Source organism: Poecilia formosa, unplaced genomic scaffold (genome assembly GCF_000485575.1).
Source record: "Poecilia formosa unplaced genomic scaffold, Poecilia_formosa-5.1.2 Scaffold72, whole genome shotgun sequence".
NCBI classification, from domain to species: domain Eukaryota; kingdom Metazoa; phylum Chordata; class Actinopteri; order Cyprinodontiformes; family Poeciliidae; genus Poecilia; species Poecilia formosa.
In genome coordinates, this window is record NW_006800011.1 from 1448600 (window position 1) to 1471406 (window position 22807).

Sequence of the window (22807 nt, forward strand, 5' to 3'; positions counted from 1 at the left end):
AGCATTTATCAAGCCAAAAACTAAATTAAAATATTCTGCTACATATTCATTTTGTAATTAATATTCCATCAGCTGGGCGGTTATACAAAAGTTAATTTAGCCGTCTCTTCACAGTCAATGAGGTAATATCCCTTTAATGTTCAGGGAAAACGCAGCATTCCCCTCTGTAACAGGTGCTTTTTCATTTTCTGTCTGGCTAGCTTTAATGATGTCATTAGACAGGAAACGCCAATGGCACACGACAGGAAGCGCAGCAACAACAGAGCAGAAGACGGAAACCAGGCGCCTTGCTGATGTCGCGGCTGCAACAGGAGCTGCTTCCTTATGACCGGCATGAATCTGAGAGGGACTGGAGGAGAGGGGCTAATTGAATTCCTTGTGAACATCCGAGCACAAAGCGCTGCCCTCCCTCCTGCACCGAGGCTGGAGAGGCGAGCGGGGAGCCTCGACTGAGCCCTACATCATTACCCAGGATTCCAGCGGGCACTTTCCCCGACTTCCTCTGCCAGGACGCAAATGGCACAAATTAATCACAGCTTTTCCTGATGGAAATACAGCAGAAATGGAAAACAGCTCTATAGTCTGCACTGGAGGCCAAAAGCCTCTGAAGCAGAGAAGGAGAAGGAGAAGTACAATGGCGACCCGGAGCCAGAAAACACAAGGACAATTCTGAGCTGAAGAGTCAAATATTTCTGAATATTTTTAGTGAGAAAAAAACTCACATTTTCTAGAGAAAGACTTGGAAATCTTGGAGTTTGAAAAGTCAGAATTCAGCTAGAAAAAAAATCAGCTAGAAAAAAATCTGAAATTTTGAAATCTCAGAAAATTTCTAGAAAAACACCTGAAAAAAATCAGTCAAAATTTTGACTGCTTAAAGTTTTACGACTTTCAGAAGTCGAATACTTGACCTTAGAAATTCAGAAATTTCCATGTTTTTTTTTTCCCTCTAGAATTTTCTGATTTATCTAAAAAAAATTTGAGGTTTTTCAAGCAAATTTTCAACTTTTTACTCTGAAATTTCCACATATTTTCTAGAACATTTCTGAAAATAATATAAATTTTTCAGAGTTTTTTAAGCAGAAATTTACTCTTCCTTTTTTTTGTATCAACAATGGTCCAAATAGAAACGTTCATAAGAAACATCCGTTATTTACAATTAAAAATTATACAAGCAATTAGGTTTTGCTGGTTCTATTTTTCTGTCTCGACTAAAATGTAAATTTTTAAAACTTATCCTCAGCCATGAGAAACTCCAGCTGGATCAACAAGTTTTTAGAAACTGAAAAAAGTAAAATCCACTTTCCTTTCATTTTACAATTACAGAAGTTAATTTGGGAGGAAGAAAAATATTCAGTGAAATTCTGATCCACTTATTTAATGGACGTACATTGGTTGAGAAATTTGTGTCATTTCAAGTAAAAACAATTTCCTCCGTCTAATTTTTCATCCTTTAAGTGCCAAAACACATCACCAGATTGAGGTTATTAAAAATCTAATCACCGATTCTATTTTATTAACCCTGACATTTTACCCAGAACAATCGATCAGAACTATGACCATCATCAATAATAGCCACAGCGCAAAATGAAGCAGCAATGAGAACAGAGCCGATGGGGTAAAATCTGAATGTCAGCTGGAGATTTAGGTCAAACATCCAAATCCAATTTTATATGAAAGATGTCAACATGAAAATTCATCAAGTAGCATTTCCTCTCTCCGTAAATTTCACTCCTTTTTTCTGAAATCTCAAGCAAGAAACCATGTTTGTGTCCTCTATTTGCCTCAAAGCTTTATATCGAACCGTGTCGTCCAATCAGGAGCATATTTCTGCATCTCCCTGATGGACCTCATCAAGAACATTTAAATCTATATGGAATCACACTCTATACATACTTACCATCTTAACAATCCTGGTGATATAATAAGACTCTGATTTCAGATAAACTGAGCGCTCACTCCGCGCTCCTCGCCTCCCGTCTGCCTGTGAAATGCAATTACATTCAATGCCACGGGTAAGTAGTGGAAACCAGCTCATCATGTCAGACCCTTAATGAGCGCCACTGAGGGAAATTATTACCAACGCCGAGCACAAAGACAACGTTCCTCTGTGAAAGCAGCAAGGCCGCTTCCAAGAGGCTAACCTACAGGAACACATTTTGTATTCATATAAAAAAATATATATGTATACATTTCAAGCTGAGATATTTTGTAAATTGAGGGAAATGCAGGCATGCAGTTTGTAATCACATATTTCTTCAATTCTGTAAATTCAAACCAAGCTGTTTGAATTTACTGCCATAATTCGAGAGCACACATGTTAAGTTTGACAGCAGAATTTAATTTCTTTCTTCTCAAAACTTCTAATATTTGTACTCAAATCTTCTGCTCTCTTTCAAATATTCACTCTGCTCTCTCAAACCTTTCTCCTCTCGCTCAAAACTTATCTCTGCTCAGATTAAATCTGCGCTGCAAACCTCTCTACTCGCTTGCAAATCATTTTCTGCCCACTGTGGAACAGAAAAGTGTCGTCGCCTGGCAACCTCTCAGCCAATGGAATGAAAGTGTTACACTGGGTGCGTTTGTTTCCTTCTAGTGGGTCTGCTTGTGTGGCTACTATCAGTAAGCTGTTGGCCATCAGTAGCGCATTGCTGGCGGATATTTAGTGCAACACGGAGCAGAAAGCTGTTGTTCTCCTTACATCCAGTGGGTGGCGCAGGTTGCTACAATCGATAGTATCCACACAGGCACATCCTCTAGAAGGAAACAAACGCACCCAGAGGAACACTTTCATTCTATTGGCTGAGAGGTTGCCAGGCGACCACACTTTTCTGTTCCAAACGCAAGCAGAGAGATTTGTGACCACAGATTTGATCCAAGCAGAGAGACATTTTGAGCGTGAGGAGAAAGATTTGAGAGAGCAGAGTGAATATTTGAAAGAGAGAAGAAGTTTTAAGTACAAGCATTACAAGTTTTGAAACGAAAAACATGAAATCCTGCTTTCAAAATGAAATTGTGTACTCGAATTATGGCACAAAGATTCCCCCATATTAGTGCTGCTGACGATGCAGATAAAAACAAGAAATCACAAAGTGCATATCAATCAAGGCAGATTTTAAAATAAAAATCACAAAAAGACCCTGAAATAACTTTTTATTGTTTTATTCCCTGGCCAAGTGAGTCTGAGTTTAGCTGCATCTCTTTGCTGGATGTAATTAATTGTGCAGCTGTTCCAATTAACTTTGTCTTTCCTTTATTTTCAGGAGAAAGTTCTCTCTCTCAAACAAGGTAAACAAGTATCTATGTCACCATCTCCTCTATACTCAGGACAAGGAATTGCTGCAAAGTCAAAATGCTTCTACAATGACTTTGCAGTGGTTTTCACCGCAAAAACACAAAATCTAACCAAGTATTTTTGTCTAATTTTTAGTGCACTTGAAATAAGACAAACTAACTTTTCACCAACATGTGGGAGCTTGTTTTAGGTCTAAATTTCCTTTATGATCTTAGACCGGCAGATTACTGTCTTACAGTGGAACTAGCACTTTTAAAAATCAGCATTAAGAAATTACTGACCTGAACTAAGCTCCAATATCTAGCTAAAAAGTTACTTGTAAGTCAGCTTTGTCTTATTTCTGGTGTACTAAGATATATGCACTAGACCAAAAATACTTGGTAAGACTTTGAGTTTTTGCAGCGTTTTTAGTCAAGTTTTACCATTTTTGGATAGAAGTGGATTGGACAAACTGAACTAAAAGGAAAAATATTAAGATATGAGAAAACCGAACGCTACCTTTGGAAACCCCTCAACATTGGCACAACGTGTGGAAGCTCAAGATTGTGTAAATGGAGAAAAAACAACATAAAGTCACAGGAAAACATTTTATCCCCCGTTACCAGCAGTCATGCTAACTAGTCTGCTATGTGAGTACACTAGGATGATGGACAGCGCTATTGGTGCATTCACACTGCATGTTTTGCACGTCAGAAAAGCGTCCAACACTTGAAGTTCGACGCTTGTGCACTTTGAAATCAGACGCTTGACATTTTGCTCTAGATGCGCGTTGGGACGAGTCGTTGCTTTCTGTTGTCGGTCTGTTTGTATGATGGCGGATGAAACTGAGAAAGTGCCACCAAAATATTATGTAGTGAAAACTTCTGCGATCATAACTGAGGCTCAGATGTCTTTGCTGAACATTTTGTGTACAGTTTCTACTGAACAAACGGCACAACGCTTTCTTTCCTCACCCGGAACAATGGCAGATGAAATATTGGGAGTATCCAGGTTTTATGTACTGAAATAAACAGAATGTCGTTGTTGGGCACATATTTGGATTCACCAGATAATTCAGAGGTTTTCTTAGTTTCACAAACTAGCTGGGCACTGAAGATGGTTGCTATCAGCGCTGTTTTCATCTCAACCGAACCCAGTTTGTCGGCTTCGTCTCCTGGCAGGACACCAACAGGCGTCACACAGCCAAGTCTCTCTGATTGGTTGACGCTGTGCATCAAGAGGCGAAGGTTCAGATTTTTCAAGCATCAAACAGAAAACTTGAAACGGTTCGACTGCGCAGTGCTCGACGAGCGAAACGCCACAACCGCTTCTGCACAGACTAAACCAGAAGCGCCTGACGCTCAAATCGCGTTTGGTGTGAACGCACCACAAGACCTTCCTCCTGGCTCTGATTGGTCGTTTCTGACCGATTGGTGTATTTCTGCAAATGGCAGTAGGACTGCATTTGCAATATGATACGTCAGAATAAGGACCAGTTTTTCTTTAATGTATAAAAGCATTTCTTTTTGTAAAAATTACCTGATGCAGCTTTAAGCTTCCACACTTGTCATACTGTCTATGATTAAATTATGGCATTTACTTTGGGTTGTTTTTTGTCCCCAAGGGCAGTCGACATAACTTCCACTTCAGTTTTATGTAAATTAAGCAACAGAAACCTGACGGTTCCTTGTGAGGGGTAATCCATCACGTTTACCTCACCTTTTGGTTTTTATGAAGGTTAATTGGTTATGTGGCTGTGGAAAGGTTTGGAAAACCTGGAAACACTTTTATAAAGGAGCAAATCATTTTATGCAACACCTCTGTGTTATTTGTCTTAATGGTTTAATCACTTTGGATCATTTTTAAGTATATTCAGCCTAATTACAAAGATGTATTTTAAAAAGATCCATCCTTTTATTATTTTCTTCCCAAAGTGACCATTCATCTTCACTAAATAAAGTTTAAAAACAAGAAAAATTGTCTTATAAATTAAACTAAACATCAGTTATACATAAATAAGTTTTGGTAAACAAATAACTAATCTGAAAAATTAAAATAAATGCACTAAAATCTATAAATGCCAAAAAACTAGAAGTGTAACAACACCTAAACCTCACAAACTGAGTTCACAAGAACAAAACGAGATTTTAATAATACTTCCAAGAAAACTTTAAGAATCAAATTTATGCAGAAAAATGGGCTTTATTCTGCGTTTTTATTGTTTGTGTCTCTGTTGCCATGGAAACCCAAAATGTCTGTCATTACAAATGTTTATTTGTAGTTGGGGCATCTTCTTAACAACTTAATTAGGCGAAGAAATGCTGATTCCAGCTGCGACAGAAGTCATCTCAGTGAAACATATTGATGTCATTTGATTATAACTGTTCCATATAATAATTAAATAAGGTTAAAAGAAGGATCCGTTTTAAGTTTCAGGAAAAATAAAATTAACTAATTCTGATCAACAATTGTTTCCAAATAACCTACTTCTATTTACCGAACGCCAAAATCATCGTCTTACCTAAATTTAACCACGCCTCGCTACAACAAAGGAAAAATAAAAACAATTGCATAAGCGTTGACAGAGCAAACTGGGTCTATCCCAGTTTAACTGATGAAAAGTTACTCAGCATGGCTAAACAGCCCCAATTAAAGCATCTGCTCATGAAAGCCGAACATCAATGCTGACAAACCTTAACAAGCCCGGGCCTTCAGTTTCAAACTGGAAAAAAAAATAAAAAATCAAGCATGCTGTATAATGTATTCACCTTGTGTAGACTCATTATTTTGCTGAGACACTGAATGCGTAAGCCTGGGTAAGTGGGGATTGATTTCCAAGAGCCGAGGAGAGGGCATGACAGATAACACGCACCCAGGCTAAAAGCTACTTTCCCCGAGGACATCTGCATGCACAAAGCATGGGAGAAACACGGCAGGCCACCATGCCAACACGCTTAACAAATCCAATTAGCTGCTAAATAAGAACCAACACAAGGAGCAACAATGGATACAAGCAAACACTTAAACATTTCAAACAGATCTCAAGTTTGATGGTTGCTATATGAACCACTCATTGTCAGAACTAAAATAATCTGAATGGTATACGTTTAAAAACAGAGAAATAAATGGAAGATACCTGATACATCAAGTTTTTACCGAAAAACAAGAGGAAGACTCCAGACATGCTGGACAGAAAAACTGAGTAACTGTTACCTTGAGCATCCAGATTAGCTTGAGAACAAATTAGCCTATGAAGGTTTTGTTTAAGTAGCATCTAGCTTGAGTAGATTTTAGCTCGAGTCACCATTAGCTTCGTTTGTTGCTAGATTGGGTCTGCATAGCAGCTAGCTAAGAAGCTTCTAGGTTTAGCAACAGCTAGACAGTTAAAGTCAGTAGCTCTTAGCTTAAAGAGGAATTAGCCTGACTAAATGTGAGCTTGAGTCATTATCTCAAATAGCAAGAACAGTAGCCGTTAGCCTGGGCAAACCATTAGCTTTAGTAGTAGTTAGAGTAGCTTTTAGGCAGAGCAGAAGTAAACTTGAGTAGATTTTATCCCCAGCAGCAGTGAGAGCTTGGGTAATCTTTAGCCATAGTCGCAGTTAGCTTGAGTGGCTTTTAGCTTGATTAGCAGCATTTAGGTTAACTAACTTAGTCTGGGTAACAGTTAGCTTGAGTGGCCTTTTAGCCTTAGTTAGCTTGAGAGGTTTTTAGCTTGAGTAGGTTTCACCCTTAGCAGCAGTTAGCCTGATTAAGGTTTATCATTTGCAGCAGTTAGCTTGAGTAGTTTTTAGCCTCAGTAACAGTTAGCTTGAGTAAACTTTTCATTTTAGTAGCAGTTAGCCTAAAGAGTTTTTACCTTGTAGCCTCTGTTGATAGCTGCTGAAGGTTTATGACAACTTTGAGGCTAATAGCTCATTTAAAATCAAGCTGTTGTTGCTAAAATCCTACACTAAGTGTGTCAAACAGTGTTGCTAACTGGGATTGCTAATTAAAATAAAATAATATGTGTCGACTACACTCATTGGTCACATTTAGGAGTTTATTTGTGGTTGAGTGACTCGTTGTTCAAAGTTAAGAACCTTAAAAATATTTAACTGAAAATTGTCATGTACTGGACAAAAAACCAGCAAAAAATGTTTCAAATGCAAATTTCATTTCTCTTTGGGATAAATCAAGTATTTTTGAATTTAATTAAACATTTCAACCAATTTATACTCAGCTAGAACAATACAGGGGATTTTTTTTTTTACCAAAAACATTCTGCTGAACACATTCTGTCACAGAAAAAAACAACTTTCCAAATCTTTCTTGTTCAAACAGGCCTGACAGCGAAGTGGAGCAGAACCAATATGAACAAAAAGGTTGTTTTCCACTGAAACTGAAAACAGCCTTCAGAGTAACCCTGAAATCACTGGTATTGATCAATACCTCCATCAAGCCCTGATTGCAGCCATTTTGAGCGTCTTCAACCCTTCACCCCAATGTTCAGTCTGAACAAAATGACTGCTGAATAACAGAAAGAAAAAATATACCAACATCAGAAGATCAAATGAAATTAGAGAGCTAACCACCCTTGTCATAAGTTGTCAGTAAAAGATAACTGCAGCCATCTGCCAGAGCTGCTGCTTGATTGCTCGACAAACAAAACGCAGCCAAAGAAGAAAAAACAAAACACAAAAAAAGCTCAGCATGATGGATTCCAGCTTGGATAATGAAATGCTGCTGTTGTGCACTGTCACCACTGAAAAACTGTGGCCTGCATAAAGGTCACAATAAATCAAGTCCCTTGGTCTCCAGCGGCTGCAGTTCTGATTGGGCAAAGAGCTAATCCCAGTCAAGTGCGTAAATATCCCAGATGCATGGGGCTCATATTTTCACCGCATCAACGATTATTTCGAAAAATAATGGTGTTTATTTTACACCAACTTGACAGCAACTTATGATGAGCCATTATTTTTCTTTATTCTGTCCATTAAAAAAGCATTAAGGCCAGTACGTTCCAGCACAACGCTGGTTTTTCAAAAACGCTTTTGCAGGACAAATCCACCCAGGATTTATCAAGTTAATGCAATTTCTTTATTTTCTTTTAAAACATCCTCCACTGTCTTAATATGCCGACAACGTCGAGGTTCAAATCTTTTTCTAATAGCTGGAGAGTGAACATAAACCAGTAGCAGAGTCCTATCGCCACCATTTAGGCTATCACCAAACAAATATCGCTTTGCTGCCAAGACAGAATAGAAAAGTAAACTGGAACGCAACCTGAGATCAAACTGCAGCTGGACGGATGGATGGAGCTACAGGTAGGAAGGAAGAGATGGAGAGATGGAGCTAGAAAAAGAGGGAAGGAAAGCTGGAAGGACGGATCTAGGGATTTAGAGCTAGGAAAGGAAAGAAGGACAGGTGGAAGGATTTATGGAGAGCTGACAATGGAGGGAAGGAGACATGGCAGGATAGGTTAAAAGCTAGGAAATTATGTAAGACTGGCTAGATCTAGAGCTAACTGGATCTAGAGCTAGCTAGCCATCTAAATATTTAGCTAACTACCTTGCTAAGTAGCTAAGTAGCTAGCTAGGTAGCGAAAAAGGACAAAAATATGGAAGGACAGATGGAAGGATTAGCCAGCTTCCTACCTAGCTACCAAAAATAGCTAGATAGCTAACTAATCCTAGCTAGATATGGAAGCTAATTTTTCCATCTGCAGCTAGCTAAGTAGCTAGCTAGCTTCTGATAAACTTTAACAGTTTAACAGAATCAAATGATGGCAACAAGCAACATTTAGGTTGTTTAACAATGAAAAAAATTCAAATTAAATGACATATGAACAGATTTAGTGAGTTTTTATGTTAAACTTAAAAATACTTTACACATTCAGAAAAGATGGAGAAGTGGATAAAAATGTGAAATCAGACGATTTTCAGTTACACTTAGCCTCCTTTTCCGGTACAAATGTTTACTTGTAGAATAAACATCCATCCCTAGCTAGTGAGCTAGCTAGCTAGTTAGTTAGCTAGCTCTAGCTAGTTAGCATAGAGCATATCTGTAAAACCTAAAACCAGCTACTTTCTGTATGCATGTGTGTAAATCTGCTGCGTTTGCGTAATAAAATCCTTTGCTATGTGTGTATGCAAATATTCCACTTTGTGGAGTCGGCTAAGCGCTCGGCGCCCTCTAGGTGACCCCAGAGGGTTGGTGCTGGGACAGAAACAAAGGAAAGAAAAGTACATGAAGAAGAGGTCTCCTGAACCCCAGTTAGCCAACCCTGGGGATTTCTCTCCGCTTTGTTCTGCCTGAAGCTTCGTCTTTGGCTGCATTAAAGTTTCTGCCTTGTACTTTTCAGTCTCCAGTGTACAGAGGGATGGTTTCTCCTCCAGCTAATTGCACAGTAAGTGTGTGGACGTTTTCACATCATCTCTGCTCTGAAATGGGATGTGTGCGATGATGCTTTAGGCTTACTGGAGATAAAATTCTGCCAAAAAACCCTGAAATATTCTAGAAAAACAAGTAAATTTCTGAGCCCCAAAAGTTAAACATTTGCGAGAAAAAATTTAATTGTGAAATAAATCCCTAAAAAAAACAATGCAACTGTCTTGACGTTGAAAATCTGTGGGGGAAATAAACTCAAATTCTGAGACTAATCTCAGAAAAAAATAAAATAAAATTTGGGGAAAATAATTGAAATTTTTGTGTGAAACAGAGTAGCTAGATTCTATTTATTGCAACTGAAACATTTGATTTTAAGCTCTATAAAATTTATATTTTTGAATTTCCAAATTAGAAAATTTTACCTTTCCAGTTTTTTCTAGAAAATTTCTGAGATTAAAAAATAAAAAAATTTTTTGCAAATTTTCGACTTGAAACTCAGAAATTTCATAGTTTTTTCAACATTTGAGATTAATCTCAATATTTTTTTTGTTTGTTTTGTTTTTAGCAGAAATGTACTATTTTTATCTATAATGGCCCTAATTATCGTGTCGCTACTACACTCAAAAAGATCTTTCAAAATTTGAAACTTTTTGACTTGAAACTCAGAAATTTCCAAGTTTTTCCAAGAAAATGTCAGAGAAATTTCACAATTTGAGTTTTTTTCTAGCAAATTTGACTTTAAGCTCAGAAAGTTCCCTTTTCTAAAAGAACATCTGAGATTAATCTAAAAATTTCCGATGATTGTTGGCAGAAATTCGCTCATTTTCTTCCATCTATATTGGCCATAATTATTGTAAATATGACACCAACTCACACAAAAGACGTCTTTAACATTTCGCCCTGAATTTCGGTTTGAAGCATCGAAACGTAGAAAAAACGGACCGACTGTGCTGCTGACTCACTCCCTTCCTCTCCCGCTCCCAGATGTTGGGTAACAGGTGCACAGATATCAGATGTCTGGAAAGCCACGTTGCAGCAGGCGATCGATAAAGCAGCATGCATGTGGAGGCGGTCAAACTGCGCTCTGATTTCAATTCCTCTTTGTGTGATTTGAGCACAAAAACAAGCGAAGTGAGCTATCGACACGACTCCCACCAGCCGGCCTGCAGCCACGAAGGCTTGTATTGGAAAGGCGTTAGCGGAGCAGCAGAGCGCCAAATCAGGCGCAGCGGTCCTCCATCAAAACGCGGCCGTCGGCCTGGAGGCTGCAGTTCGCCCAGACAGATGTTTGAGGTCCAGAACAGCAGCGTTCAGCGTGTTAACAGCTGCTGCCAGCGAACGCTCCGGGAAAACAGAACAGCAGCAAATTAGGCTGATCTTCAGTAAAGGTGGCAGGCGGAGCAGCCAGCTTATCGCTGCTGCTGGGGGGAATACTATTGTTCTTCAAATGTCACCTGTTTTTTTTTTAAAGATATTTTTATTTCCTTTTTTAAGGTTTTAGTTTGAAAGTTTGAGGTTCTACTGGATTTAAGCGCTTCTGATGTTCAGTTTATATGAATAAATAGTCTAGAAGTGAAGCAAAGTGCTAAAATAGAGTAAATAAAAAATTACAATCATAAAGTTATAATATTATGAGCATAAAGTCGTAATATATGAAAAATAGTCAGAGGTTTTATAGAATAAACTCTTAGTATTACAAGAAAACATAATATCACAAGAATAAACTTGAACTTTGACAATAAAGTCATAATATATAAAAGTAAAGTTGTAAAATTTAAAGGATGAAGCCACAATATAACGAGAATAAACTCAACGTGTGAGAATAAAATCATAATATATGAAAATAAAGTCAGAAGATTTATAAGATAAACTAGGTATTATTAAAATAAAGTCATAATATAACTTGGAGACATATTATTACTGCAGCAAACTCAAAATACGAGGATAAACTTGTAAGACTTATAGAATAAAGTCATAATAATATCTTTAGACCAACTGTGAAGCACGGTAGTGAAGGGGTGATGATGTGGGCCTCTCTGATTCTGAAACCGAACCGTCAGTTTAACTCAAGTGACTCCTGTAAACATCTGAACATGACGGCACTGGAGAGGAGGATCCTTCCCCCCAAACGGGTCGAGACCCAAATATCAACCACACTAAAAGGCCTGATCCTGACTGATACTTTGGGATTTTTAGAGCAATGTGCAAAAAGAAAAAAAAACAAAGAAAGATTGGGTCAAGATCCACAACGAAGTGAGAGAGACTGGCAGAGTGAAACAGAAACTTACTGGGCAGTAACTGGCTACATTTACCTGAGTAACTTTTTGGTATTTTTTACTTTTACTGGAGTAATTTTATTATTACTTTAGTAACATTTCTGGTTTCTGACTTCACTGAATGAAAACCATGTGTGTTAAAAAAAAAACACAACACAGAGAGATGGAGAGTGTGTTTTTTTAGTTTCCTGAGTTTTATACTGAAAGGAACGGATTTGGAAATTTGTTTTCTTTTGTCCGATTTTGTCATTTGTGTTAATTATTGTCCTTTTGGTTCTCAAAATACCAAAATATTTTGATGATGTAATCCTTAAATGACTGATCCTTCCTACCAAATACTTTTACTACTTTTTACCTTGAGTAAAAACATGCTGAAGTCGTGCTACTCTGTGAACCTCTGCTCCGGCTCAAAAACAGAAAACATTTCCTGGGGATTTATGGTGCGATTATTAAAAACTGCCAAACAGGAATCTGTTCATCGCTGTGAGACAATAATTACCTCATAACTCAAAGCAGTTCGTCTCTTCAGAAACTGAACGTTTGCATCCAGCAGCGACACGTCGCCAAACCCGGAGCCTCTGAAGGCCACGTTTCTTTCTCTGCTCATCTGAGGGAAAATCAAACGTTCAGCGCCGCCGTCCTTGAGCGGGGACGCTTTGCCGTGTCATGCAGCAATTACACACCGACATCATCAGAAGATTGTACATGTGTGCAGCAGGTTAGCAGCTCCGATAACGGTATCCCATGGCAACATTTACCCTGTCGTTACCACTTAGGCATCAGCACGAAGACTCAATTATCTGCAATTTCCTGTGCAGGCAAACACCTCGAGGTGTTTTGCCACCCATTTCCACATACTACCACCTCGACTGGCGAACAGCGGACTGCAGAAACCACGCCGCGCCGATTTCTGCTGTCTGCTATTCCAGCTCGTTTCCGTCCCAAGAGAACGGGACTCGTTGCAAAGTGAGCAACAAATGAAACCAGAGCTGCAGAGCTTCCTCATGCAGGTCAGCGTTAAATCACCTGCAGGAGTAAAGTTACAGCGGGGAGTACAAAACGACAAAACAGAGCAAAATTAAGATTCGCTCAGTAAAATCCAAGGGTTTTATGCGAGTCATGGACTTTGACTGGGCCATTTTAATGCTTATTCTCTTCATCTTTTTATGTAAAGATGAAGAGAATGGAAATGCTTTCAAAGTGTTTGATCCCCATTCACCATGACAGGTCGGAAACGTCGGGAGGTCAGCGGGGGGTCACTCCTCCTTCTTTACCGTCACGTCTCCATCACGTCGGTGTTGTGTTCTGTGTTTTCTGCAGGTTTTCTGTGTTTAGTCCTCTTCCTGTCCTGTCTTCCCTGTTGATTGCTTCCCAGGTGTGTCTCATTCCTGCATATTTAAGTCCACCTGTTGTCTTTGTCTCTTATCTGGTCCTTGTCTAATGATAGTTCGTCTGCCGGCACAGTTGAACTGTGAAGTCCTGTGTCGGCATTAGCTCGTCATGTCAGTCTTTGTTGAATTCAGGTGCTACTGGTGCTGAGCCTCTGTGTTTCCGCTCTGCCTGAGATCTGGACTGTTTCTGAGCTATTCTCTTCATTAAATTAATCATCTTCATCTCAAGCTGGGTCCCTGCACTCATCCTCACCACCACCAACCACACCTCATGCCAGTCAGCTTCATTACAGATTTTCATATGTATCATTTGAGATGATGGCTTCCTCCAAACACTGCAAACACACAAAATCCAGCCAAGTATTTTTATCTAGTTTTTAGTGCAAATATCTTACACTTGAAATAAAACAAACCAACTTAAAAGTAACTTTTTAGCAAAATATAGGCTTATTTTAAGCAAATAATCCTAAAAAGTACTTGCTTCATTGACAGATTAACTTATGACATTTTTCAGTTGAATAATCTGCCAATAAAACTGGCACTTTTTCATCAATATTAAGGAATTATTTACTTAAAACAAGCCTCTACAGTTACTTTCAAGTTGGTTTATTTCAAGTGTAATAAGATATTTGCACTACAAAGTTACTTGGTGAGATTTTGTTCCAACTTTTCATTGAAAAACTGATTTGCAAACATTTTCTTTAGCTTGACTTTGACATTTTACTACTTTTTACTTGAGTAAAAGTATGTTGCGTCGGCTCTGTCGCGATGCTAACGCGCCGCTCTGACTCTCCTCAAAACGGATTCAGCAACAAGCATTTCACAAACACAAAAATATCAAGTCAAAGGGCACAGTCAACACTGGGAACATTACATTTTGTCAAGACTGCTTCTTGTGCTTGTTACGAAATGTTAAACTTCACAAATGACAAATCCTTTCATCTAATCAAAGTATGTCTTACAAATAAAATTTCCTGTCAACTAGAAACCAAAAACACCTCGAACCGCTGCGTGACTGCCTAGGCCCCAAAGCTCCAGGCTTAGAAAGTTTTCTGGGGGAAAACCTGATCAGAAACTTAAGAGTTTTCTTTCAGCAAGTAAAATTTTTTTATCCTTTTTCATCCAACGTGGTCACCTAAAATAATTTATGAATTAAAAGCAGCGCATCACAAAAGTATTCACACCACTTATGTTGTTCATACTGTTAAATCAAATCACAGATCACTGAAGAGGGACGACTGATTTAAATCTTTTCCAAACATAATTCTGAAAAGTGTGGCATGCAAAGTTGCAGCTGCAAGTCTGGGTTGCACCTTTTCCAGCTTTGCACGGCTAGAAACTGAAATATTTAACTGTTATTTGCAAGAAGCTGCTGTTCAGAAAGCAGGAGACATTTTTACTTCAGCATCACTGAGACTCTTTGGGATGTGCTGGAGAAGAATCCCTCATGAGCCCGATGAAAAATTAATGCCGCTCTTGAGGATAAAAAATGTTTTGGCGTTGCAGAAGCCAATCGAAAATATGCCGCCGCAACTGCGGTCGTTAAAGGCTTTCTTGTGACGGACTGGTCGTGTATAAAGCATCTCCATGATTGCTTGTAGCCTAATAAACCTTTTGCTTTCTGACAAAATAAATTTTGGTAAACTTCCAGCGTTTCTCTCCCGGAGTCAATAAATGACTCAAAGATTGAAGAAAGCCAGAACGGCCGAGCAGATGCCAAACGTCCGTTCTGTTTTAATAACTTTCTGGCTCCGAGCAGAAGAAGGTTGCATAAGTAACACAGATTGCTTCAACCTGATATCCCACTCTACAAAGCGAACTAGAAATTCAGAAGCTCCTCACACCAAAACATTTATGTTTGTTTTTTTTTTCTGGGACAAAAAAAAGATGGAAACCCACATTTCTGCAGAAAATAAGGCCACAGGGTGTAGAAGACAAGCTTCAGTGAAGGAAAAAGCCTGACTCCACACAGCTGTGCCCCACATCTTCAAAAAAAATTGCCCAAAGTGTTTGGAGAGTGAAGCCTATTCAGCCAGAAATAAAGCAATCGTAGGGGCGAATCAAGGAGTAAACATCAAACTTCAAAGTGTGGAGTGAAAGAAAAAAAAGGTCTGATGAGAATTTTAATGCAGCAAACAGCTTCTATTAAAACCAGCAGAGGCAGAATAAAAAAATTATTCACAACATCTCAAAAACTGGACACCAAACGTACTCACTGAGGGATTTGGTAAACAATAGAAATCCTCCGAAATTCCAGTAGATGGTGGACGTCCAGTATTTACAAAGGTTAAGGTCACAAATAGTTATAAACAATAAATATAAAGATACTAATAACTGATTATTTTAAACACCAGATATACCTTAAAATCCATGTTAGCAGTTCCACAAAAGGAGTAAAACCAATCAGGGACAAGGACAATGAATCGCATGACTGGATTGGCTGCTGTGAAAACGCTAGCCAATAGCATGTGAAGCACAAAGCTACATTTTCTTTAGCGTGTTTTCAACCTTATTGACTCGGTTTAATTGGGGACCAAAAGTTGCAACATTTGTTACAGTTTCAGCTGCTGCAGTTTGCTTTCACACTGCTCTGAGTCAAACAAACCAAACTTTAGAAAAACCTGTTCCCCTCCTCGCCTGTGGGGGCGCTGCAGCAGCAACAACTGAAGAAAATGACTGAGCACAGCTTTCCTTTCATAAATTTAAACCAAAATGGAGTCATGTCATATTTTTGCCATCTTTTGTCTTTGGTAAAAGACAACGAGCGATTTCTCCTGCTAACCCTAGACTTTGTTCTGGTTGCATTTACCCAGAATGCACTGCGCTGTAGTCCACTTCCTGCTTTTGTAGCGGTCTTCGGTTAGCTTGGCCTTCATATATGCATTCAAAAAGCATCAGAGTTCACCTCAAACAAACCAAAACCTCTTTTTAGGCGGAACAGAGTTTGCTTTTTTTGTCTGCATCAAAGTTTGATTACACGTTCACATCTCCCTAAATGAACCAAAGTGTGATTAACCAAACTAAACAGGAATTATTTTAGATATTATCTACAAAAGAAAATCCACAAAGACGTGAGAATCTGCAGTACAAACAACCAAGCATGGTGGCAGCAATATCATGCTGTGTAGTTCTTTAATTGCCAGAAAACCCGAATAATTAAAGTAATCTCCAAATCCTTCAACATGTGTACAGCAAAAACTCTGATTCAAACACAATCCTAACGAAATGTTAGAAATTTAGAAAAGAAGTTGAGAAAACCAAATAATGTCTGCCTCTGCTGATCGCCCTGAAATCCAAAATGTACAAGGAAAGGTCAGTTAGAGAATAAAAACTAAAATGAAACTGAAAAAAATCTTCAGGAGGTGTTATAACCCTTAATATCAGAGATATCCCGCACGCCAGTGTCTGTATTAATGCCTGCAGCTTCCTGCAGCTGTAATAATATCTCCCTGCACCCCTTCAGCTTATGCAGTAAAATATTAATGGGACCCTGTTGGGCTAAAGGTTACCCCTCAGAGGCTTAAAGCAGAGAAGTCAGCAGTCATCCTAAACTTCCCCATAAAGAAAGCAGGATAAACTTTTGATCATATCCATACTGGCTCCATCAGCACCAAAGGAGACCAGGACTTTAAAAGGGCGTGAAGAAAAATAAAGAAATTAAAAATAAAAGAAGGAGGAATGGTGGAAACGCACGTATTCCCAGCGCATCCAAATATGCGTCAAAACGCACAGAGATACCAGAATCCGCACGTTTACCGAGGAACAAAAGCGCTTATTTATCGTCAAACGGGAAAAAGGGAAGCAGTTTACCATGACGTTGCCCTGCATCTTCGCGGTCTCGATCAGGCTCTTTTCCTTCATGTTGCGGCTCCAGACGGGTTGGATTCACGGACTTTTAGAAAACAGCGTCTGCGTGTAAGCTCTCCGTCCCGCTACGTTTCCAGACGGAGCCCCTCAGATTGTGAGCAGCTTCATGACGGGGTGGGATTACAATCTGACGGAGCGATCAAATACTGACAAAAAAAAACAAAAAAACACCGAGATGTCCGCGCGAGCGACCAGGAACGCACGAGACAATGAGAGGGGCTTTTATTTAAGATCCTGAAGGAAGATTCATCAGAAAAAACCCAAAATGCATCATCAGTTGATAACCGCCGGATGAGCTCGGATCTGACACACCTACAAACCTCCTGCGCGTCAGGATTTGTGGAAAACAATGAATTATCACCGATTAAACCGAGAAAATGATTCAAAGTTTCACTCCAGTCGCCAGAAAATTGGAATTAAGTCTATTACACTACATAGCATTGCAAGAATATAAAAAATAAAGAATTGTTCCTAATCAAATTTGAATTTTCTTACACTGTGCAAAAAAAGGGGAAAAAAGAAAATTTGCTCTTCCTTTTTTCATTATTAGTAAAAATTCCCTTTTATTTCTCCCCCAACAGTGAATTTTCCATTGCGTTTTCCAGTCATTTTAACACATTTTAAAAAGTAAGCACTTTTACAGGATTTTAAAACCTAAAAGGCTAAAAGTTTTAAGTATCTTATGTAAAGTTTGTGCCACATTTGTAATGTAAAGGCGTTAATTTGAGCACCAGAGTGTGACAATAGTTCCCAGAAAAAAAACATAAGATTTTCTCCAATAATCCAACAAGAGCCATCAAAAGGAAATTTTACATCAGATTTGAGAAAAATAATATGTACCCAATGGTTCACATTTGGACCAGTTTTATTTATTATCTCTAAAGCTTGGATTAGAATAAATAAGATTAGCTGCCATAACTACACATTTTGTACCATTTCAGTGTCACCAGGCGACTATGAAACCATCCAGAAGATGCCTAAAAATGGTTCAATGTGGATTTGCCAAGACTTTCTAGAGCTGAGCAGAAACAAAGTTTAAATTATCTTTGGCTGTAAAGAGGAATCTAGATTTGCTTCAGTTTTTACAGCTAAAAACCAGACCTGACCATCCAGAGACACATAAAGATGGTTACAAAGACAGCCTTCTGCCACCTGAAGGACATTTCAAGGATTAAAGAACTAATGTCACAGCAATATCTAGAGAAACTCATCCATGTGTTTATATTTAGTTGCATCGTCTTCACAGGTTTGCCTAAAAGAAATAAAAAATATATATAAATCAATCCTCCAGCTGCAGCAGATCAAAAACGCTGCTGCTGCTGCTGGCGTTCTGACTAAAACCAGGAAGATGGAGCACATCAGCCCAGCTCTAAAATTCTTTATTGCTTTAGCAGATAATTAACATTTCTGTAAACAATAATAATCCAGAGAATCTTAAATTTTGAGTTTCATTAAGTTTTCTATAAGCCATAATTATCGAAATTTCAAATATATCTAGTATCTGTAACATCCAAGTCTCTCTTTGAAGTGAATAACTAAAAATGTATATTCTAATTTATAAATATTCATCATACATAATTATGAAAATAAGAAACTGATGAATTAATAATAGATGTAGAATAAAGCATGAAAATAACATGATGGTTAAACACACTGAAGCCAATTCAGCTTCACATGAAATTCCATTTTAAAAACAGTTTTAAAAATCCTGAAACTAAAATTATCCCCAACAGAGCAGGAAGCTTTAAACTTTGGCCGTTACAAACAAACCAGAAAAAAACAGTCTAGAAAATTAATTTATTAGAAATTTACATTACAAATAATTCAACAGGAGTGTCAACACAAAGAGAATAGCAAAGCAGAAGACAAATGGAAAAAAAAAGCATCAGTGGGTGGAAATATCTGAAAACATGAATGAAATTTTATTTTTTTATGTTTCCATGCTTTTTGTGAGCTTGCCCTCTTCTCATTTGGCTTTCATGTGGAGCGCCGATTCCCTTCTGTTTCAATCCGAAGCTCTGCAGGAAGCAGGAGTTCCTGGAGTTTTCAAGTTCACAACAACCCAAATAACAATGTTTAAAGCTCCGTCTGGTGCTGAAGGCAGAAAAAGGGGATTGTGCAACATGAAAAGAGCTTAGAAAGCAGGAGAGGCTCCACAAAAGCTGCCACTTAAATCCTCTATTCGTTTTATTTATATGTTTTAATAACTAGTTTTGGAAAACTAAAGTTGCTGTTCCAGTTTAAAGTTTGATTTTCTTTCTTTGTGAGACGACGGCGTAACTTAAAATCACCACCAGAGATTTTCTGAGAAATAAAAGTTGTAATTATTCTTAAGATTTTTTACTTATTCTCCACAAAATACTGAATTTTTTTTATTACTTCAACACCAGGAGAAGAAATGTGTTTATTTCCTAATATTTTTTGTATTTTAAGGATGAAAATGGCAATAATTCATATAACAAAAAATAAAATTAGTCAAAGGAAAATGTTTCCAAACTCAAGTAAAACAAGTAAATGTAACTAGTTACTACCCAACTCTGTGTGTTGGTACTTCAACACTGCAAAACAAAATCTTACCAAGTATTGTTGGTCCAGTTTCAAGTGCAACTGCACTTAAATTGAAACAAAACTAACTCACCAGTTGAGTAGGAACTAGTTACTTTTATAGAGTAGTAGTTTTTTCTTTACATTTAGGACTATTTTTACTTTAAGGTCATTTCTACTTTAACCAGTAATTTTATTAAGTAAAATGTCTTTAAATAAAACTAACTTAAAAGTAACCTTTCAGCAAGATAGAGGCTTGTTTTAAGTAAATAATTCCTTAATATTGGCAGATGCATTTTAAATTAAATAATCTGCCAATAGACGATACTTTTTCGTGAATATTAAGGAATTATTTACTTAAAATAAGCTCCTATATTGTTCTAAAAATGTACTTGTTTTTGTAAGTTAGCTAAGATTTTGTGTTTTTGTAGTGATGGAAACCAAAGAACTAAAATCGTTTGTTTTTCTTCAATGCCTTTCCTCAAAAGTTTACCTTTAAAAAAGTAAACTGAGTAAATCTTAAAATTTTAATTTCTTACCTTTTAATGTTAAAAGGTAACTGATTAGATGCATGAAGTTACTTTTAAACGTGTTTCAAGGCATTTCATGCTTCATACATGTGATTTCCACTCCATTTGCAGTGGCTGCTTTAGTTTCAAGATCAATATTCCTCTAAAATCTTCTGAATTTATGCGTTTACTGGACTGAATCAAAGAAAAAAATGAAAAAGAAGAAGAAGAGTGGCACAGATGATGCAGCCAAGGGAGCAGAGCGAGAGAGAGAGGCCTAAACTTCCCGCCAGCTGGGAGGTGCAAACAGCACGCCTCACGTAAATCTCATTTAAGAGTGCCTGGTATTAATTACAGAGGATATGGCTGTCAAAACAACCTAATGGGGGGAAATCAGGCTCCCTCGACACCAGCTGGACTGCTGACAGAAGAGGATCGCAGACAGGTAGGTGGCTGCTTCATTACTGAGTCTGCATTTCTTACCGATTCCCCTCAGAGGAACCGTCACAACTTCTGCTTTCTAAAACCAAGCTGAGCCCCACATTTAGAGCACGATTATTAGCAGGGAAATATTTTGACTACATCTTAACTTTTAAGGAATATTTTCCAAGCTGGATGAGCTTGAACACCCAGCAGGTGACATGTATCTGGGTAATGAGGGATTAATTTGTGATGCTTCAGCAGGAAAATATCCAACATGAAGGTCTGCATAATAAATAGGGAGCAAACATTTTTTTAAATAGAGTCAAAAATTACCAAAAGTCACTCAGTTTTGTTTTAAAACTCAGTTTGGAAGTAACTAGTTACATTTACTCACTTTTTTTAAAAGTACTTTTAAGAGAATTTTTACTACCTTGTATTTCTACTTTTACTTAAGTAATTTTATTATTATTTCTGCTCTTACTTGAGTAAAATGTATGGATTTTCTACTCACTGAACAAAAAAACATGTTTTAACCTAAAATTCACCAGAGACAGAAACTACAGGTTTTATGTTTCATAAGTTTTTTATTGAAAGAAACTGATTTGGAAAAATTTATCTTATGGCTGATTTTGTTACTTACATGAATTTTCATTGTTAAAATACCAATTATCTGAAATTTATCACGATAAATGATGAACGATACGATAGTTAGTAGAGAGGGTCCATATTGCCGATACAGGAAGCTAACAGGCTCAGATATTTAAAGGCGGAACAATAATTTGTCCTTTTGCATTGACAGCAGTTTTAGAGTCACTCTGTCTCCCATGTCCTTTTTAGACAAATCAGAGGAAGTTGGAGTTTATTGTGGCAGCTGAGTATCTCTGCAGAAACGGACAATAGCTCCCTGATGTAAAGACTCTCAGGAAAGCGGCTGGTCAGGGATGGCTGGAAAAGCTGCACAAAAAGGCAGCTGACTGTTCGAAAGCAGACAGCTGCCAGAGCTGCATGGGAGCTCCGCTGGAGAGAAGAAACATGTTCAAGTGGTGACAACTACAGCTAGAGTCCCTTACAGCAAACCACGGCAGAGGCGGGAAGAGAACCCAAAAATGGGAGCTTCTTCAACATATTTTTACTCAAGTAAAGGTAAAAAGTAGCTATCAAGAGCGAAAAAGTATTTGGTATTTAAGTCTACTCAAGTACTGAGTTAACTGATCAAATTAATAGGATAGAATATACTTTACTGATCCCCCAAGGGGTGTTAAATACTAATATAACCATGAGAGATAGTTTATAAAATATATATATATATACACCCAAGAGTGATGTAAGTAATTCAATACGACTGAATATAAATAAATACATAAATAACCATGTATGGAAATATTTTAATCTAAAAATATATTAATTTAAATTGTTCATTTGTAAAGTTCTAATGGCCACAGGCAGAAAGAATAATTTAATATTTAAAAGTTACAAAATCACATGGAACAAAATATAAAGTTTAGTGTAGGACCAAAATGACAATAATTTACGTAAGTAGCAAAAAAACAAAGACAAAATAACATTTCAAAATCTGTTTATTTTAAGGAACACATTAATAGCAGACTTCCTCCGAACATATAAATAGTCCTGGCGTTGTTTTCTTTCTGACATCTTCAGCTTTTCTTTGAGTGACCCAGTTTCAAGCCCGTCCGTCATTATTTTTAAATAACGGTAAGCTAGCTAAAGCTAAGCTAGCTGTAGCGTCGCACTTTGAGCTGACGTCACGGTAAACAAACGGTCGTTTACATGCAGTACCCTGCGGACCGCTGGGGGGCGCCTGGGGACCACAGTTTGAGAAATTCCGGTCTAAGCAGCTGATATTGCCATCAGCACCAGATGAACTCCGAGTTTTGTGTTTGTCTTTGACAGGCCAGGCGGCCCTTTAAACAAAAGTGATTAAAACTCGTCCAAATCCAGGATTGATTGGCCCTGATCCCCGGTGGAGTGAGTCCAGAGAACAAGCTTCATTTTGGTGACGAAGAGTCATCCGGCACTATAAACCCCTCTGAGAACTTCAGGAGGAAAATCAATGGTTTCATTACCAATGTAATTACTTGATAACATGATATCCTCTGCACTGCTGGGTTTTTTCTTCTTGGTGCTTTAATGACAAACTGG

The 22807-nt window shown here is 37.9% G+C and overlaps 1 protein-coding gene across 2 annotated transcripts in view; it reads right to left on the minus strand.

The window, feature by feature from the left end:
- dpp6a (dipeptidyl-peptidase 6a) overlaps positions 1 to 22807 on the minus strand; it is a 280730-nt gene that overhangs the window by 237071 nt on the left and 20852 nt on the right. The window contains exon 1 of one of the 2 annotated variants that reach the window (XM_007555699.2): positions 17115 to 17386. The exons of the other annotated variant lie outside the window; for it this stretch is intronic. Within the exon in view, the coding sequence (XP_007555761.1) occupies positions 17115 to 17165 (51 nt within the window). The 5' untranslated portion in view covers positions 17166 to 17386. Of the gene's footprint in view, positions 1 to 17114; positions 17387 to 22807 lie in introns of those variants that run through there. 2 annotated transcript variants of the gene reach the window in all.